This window comes from Salmo trutta, chromosome 12, assembly GCF_901001165.1.
Source record: "Salmo trutta chromosome 12, fSalTru1.1, whole genome shotgun sequence".
NCBI classification, from domain to species: domain Eukaryota; kingdom Metazoa; phylum Chordata; class Actinopteri; order Salmoniformes; family Salmonidae; genus Salmo; species Salmo trutta.
In genome coordinates, this window is record NC_042968.1 from 87,712,558 (window position 1) to 87,716,729 (window position 4,172).

At 44.9% G+C, this 4,172-nt stretch overlaps 1 protein-coding gene across 1 annotated transcript; it reads right to left on the reverse strand.

Moving 5' to 3' along the window:
* Nucleotides 1–2,871: 2,871 nt before the first annotated feature.
* Nucleotides 2,872–3,852, reverse strand: LOC115202786 (olfactory receptor 2AT4-like). The gene has a single exon (XM_029766816.1). The coding sequence runs from the start codon at nucleotides 3,850–3,852 to the stop codon at nucleotides 2,872–2,874; it is 981 nt and encodes a 326-aa protein (XP_029622676.1).
* Between the last annotated feature and the right edge of the window lie 320 nt (nucleotides 3,853–4,172).

Sequence of the window (4,172 nt, forward strand, 5' to 3'; positions counted from 1 at the left end):
GTTCCTCGTCCAAAGCTTTCGGCGACAGTTCCCCGTCCAGTGCTTCCGGCGACATCCTACAGTCTGGAGCATGCAAAGACGGCCCACAGTCCGGAACCGGCAGAGATGGCCCACAGTCTGGAACCGACAGAGACGGCCCACAGTCCGGAACCGTCAGAGATGGCCCACAGTCCGGAGCCTGCAGAGACGGCCCACAGTCCGGAGCCTGCAGAGACGGCCCACAGTCCGGAGCCTGCAGAGATGGCCCACAGTCCGGAGCCTGCAGAGATGGCCCACAGTCCGAGCCTGCAGAGATGGCCCACAGTCCGGAACCGGCGCAGCCAGAGTCGCCCTACAGTCCGGAACCGGCGCAGCCAGAGTCGCCCTCCAGTCCAGAACCGGCGCAGCCAGAATCCCCTTACAGTCCGGAACCGGTGCAGCCAGAGTCGCCCTCCAGTCCGGAGCTCCCAGAGGTCTCCAGCGACGCGCTTTAGCCCTGAGCCTTCAGCGGGGGTGGACAGGTTAGGTTGGGGACAAAGGCCAGAGCATGAGCCACCTCCATAGTAGGAGGATTGGGGGTGTGTAGCACAAGAACAGTCGGTGACGGTGGCTTCCCTCCCTTTAGTTTGGGATTATTTTTTTGGGGGGGGGTTTATTTTTGTGTTTTTTTTGTTTGAGGTGCATCCGGGGTCTGCACCTTTGGGGGGGGGGGGGGGGTACTGTCACGTCCTGACCAGTAAAGAGGATGTTTGTTATTGTAAGTTTGGTCAGGACGTGGCAGGGGGTGTTTGTTTAATGTGTTTCGGGGTTTTTTTGGTTCATGTTCTATGTTAGTCTATTTCTATGTCTGTGTTTAGTTATTCTATTTCTATGTTTAGTTTATTGGGTTGATCTTCAATTGGAGGCAGCTGTTCCTCGTTGCCTCTAATTGAAGGTCCTATTTAATAGGGGTGTTTATTCATGGGTTTTTGGTGGGTAGTTGTTCTGTATGTAAGCTGTGTGCCTTACAGGACTGTTTTTCGTCGTTGTTTTTGTTTAAGTGTTTATTTTTGTTTTCTTCATAATAAAGAAGATGAGTATACACATTCCCGCTGTGCATTGGTCCAATTCCTACGACGAATGTGACAAGATCTTTGTTCCCATGGGAGGTTGCAAACCGTAGTCTGGCTTTTTTATGGTGGTTTTGGAGCAGTGGCTTCTTCCTTGCTGAGCAGACTTTCAGGTTATGTCGATATAGGACTCGTTTTACTATGGATATAGGTACTTTTGTTCCTGTTTCCTCCAGCATCTTCACAAGGTCTTTTGCTGTTGTTTTGGGGTTGATTTGCACTTTTCGCACCAAAGTACGTTCGTCTCTAAGAGACAGAACGCATCTCCTTCCTGAGCGGTATGATGGCTGAGTGGTCACATGGTGTTTATACTTGCATACTATTGTTCGTACAGATGAACATGGTACCTTCAGGCATTTGGAAATTGCTCCCAAAGATGAATCAGATTTTTTTCTGAGGTCTTGGCTGATTTCTTTTGATGTTCCCATGATGTCAAGCAAAGAGACACTGAGTTTGAAGGTAGGCTTTGAAATACATCCAGAGTTACACCTCCAATTGACTCAAATTATGTCAATTAGAATATCAGAAGCTTCTAAAGCCATGACATCATTTTCTGGAATTTGTCACTCATGGGGACGCATTGTCCCCATGAGTGACAGTATACTGAACCAATCATGGTGCAACTAGAGAATATTACCAACCCCTATGCTCAATCTTTTTTCGCTGGCTGCCCCACCACCACAGAAAGCACTGAGCTAGGCTGAAACACCTGCAAGAAAGCAAAATAGAGACCGTGTTGTTATGGAGGGTTTATTAAGTCAATAATAAAACACTTTTTTACATTGTTTGCAAACTGATATGAGACATGTATTAATTCTAAAATAACATGCAAAACAGGCAACCCCCTCCCTGAATGACAGGTCGCCAATGCGTGGAGTGTGGTTACATGCCAAAGGAAACACGTATTCTGCTAAGTTCTATACTCCTAAAATGAGCTTGTTTCTAACCCTGCAGTTTGAGCCAAGGCTAGTATTTCACAAAGCATGATGATGATAATAATAATATACTTTATTTCTTTACCACCTTTCATAGAAGATATTGCAGTCCAGTGAGCTTTACAGATCAGGAGTTAAACGGGTTAAAACATAGCAAAAAATATTGAGGACATATTGATAAAAAGAACAGGATCAACCAGGTAGACTTATTAAACCTTGATAAGCACTCAGAAAAGAAAACATTACAGAGATACAGTATGTGTTTGATTTTCTGCTTTATTACTAGAAGATGTTGGGAATATTCAGTCGGTTATAGAGCCTACCATGCCCATTTCAAGTGATTACATTTGGTTGATGACATAGGATTAGGAAATGTGTTATTATTTCAGAATGTGTAGAAAAGCTGAAAATGAAATGGAAATCATTGATAATAATTTCTGTGATACCTCTGTGTTTAACAAGGGGGAGTGCGTGTGGATGGGCCTTCTTGATCAGATGGACCACCATGACACAATCATGACAATGAAAATGTTTAGAGTAAAACGGATGATAGATTCAAAACGTTTCTCACTCATTATAAACTCAAATGTAAGCAATGATACGCCAAGTGCTTGACATGTAAACTTCGAAAGGACAAAATAAGTTTTGTATGAGTTATATGCATGTCCCCCCATTTCAACCCCTTGATATGGACAGCCCAATACATTTGATTTGATGGTAACTTCACACACGTAGCAACCTATGTAGCAAACAATGTAGCAACCTATGTAGAAACCTATGTAGCAACCTATGTAGCAACCTATGTAGCAACCTATGTAGCAACCTATGTAGCAACCTATGCGTAAAGATCAACCCTTAACTACTTGAACTTTAATTCTCCTGAACATGGTGAGCACTTTGCTCTTGATCTCTTTAGTTTTCAGAGAGTAGACGATGGGGTTGAGACAGGGTGGGATGCACGAGGCCAGCGACAGGCTCAGTACGCGCAGGTCAGGGTCTGGTTTGATGCGCGCTAATAACCCGACCATGAAAATAGACAGAACCGGAAAGAAGAATACCGCCACTAGAATGAGGTGCTCAGTGCAGGTGGCCAGCGCTTTCACACGACTCTCAACGCTTTTCATCCTGAACACAGCGATTAGAATACTCATGTATGACAGAATGATGAAGGACAGCGGGCCGAGGAGAATAACCAGGCTCAGAACTGAAGCCACAGCCCATTGCAGGCTGTTGTCGTTACATGCCAGCCGAAACACTGGTGCGTAATCACAGAAATAGCTGTAGACGTTAACGGAATCGCAGTAGGACAACCTGGTCATAATGGATGTGCTGAATATCGGTATACCAAGACAGAAGCACCAGATGACACCAAGAATACACAACATACTCGTCATGGTGTTGATGGAGCCGTGCCTCAGAGGGAAACATATGGCGATCATACGGTCATAGGCGAGCACGGCGATGGAGAACGATTCCATACTTATGAAGGAATAATACACATACATCTGTACCATACACAGATTAAACGGCACAAAATTGTTCTTGGCAAGAAACGCCTTTAGCATACCGGGAATAATGCAAGTATTCAGCACCAGATCAACCACCGCAAGGTTACCAACCGCCATAAACTTGGGGTTGTGGAGGCGAAGATCCAGCGTTATTATATAGATCAAAAATGTGTTGAACATGACCGACACCACGTAAACGAAAGCAAGGAAGATGAAGTAGAGGTTGGCGAAGGGCAGGGAGGTGAAGCCGATGATGTAGAATCCTGGGGGGTGGATTAGAACGGAGGAGTCGTTCCATTGCAACCTGCGGAGGAATGTCATGGCTGAGCTGGTTCCGCACACCTGTGCTCCAGGTCTATGCATGCACAGACAAACACAAACGCTTGCTCCGTTGATGCGTAAAACCTGAAAGGAGAGAACAAGAGAGGCAGAGAGAGAGAGAGATTTAGCAATATGTGGATCATAAGTACCCTATGAAAAACAAAACAACCAGATACATCCCGCATTCTTAATTAAACTTTTTTTTTATTTAACCTTTATTTAACTAGGCAAGTCAGTTATGAACAAATTATTATTTACAATGACAGCCTACCAAGGAACAGTGGGTTAACTGCCTTGTTCAGAGGCAGAACAACAGCTTT

Excerpts from the sequence above, each read along its gene's own strand:
- LOC115202786 (XM_029766816.1), bottom strand. The coding sequence starts at position 3,852 with ATGACATTCCTCCGCAGGTTGCAATGGAACGACTCCTCCGTTCTAATC.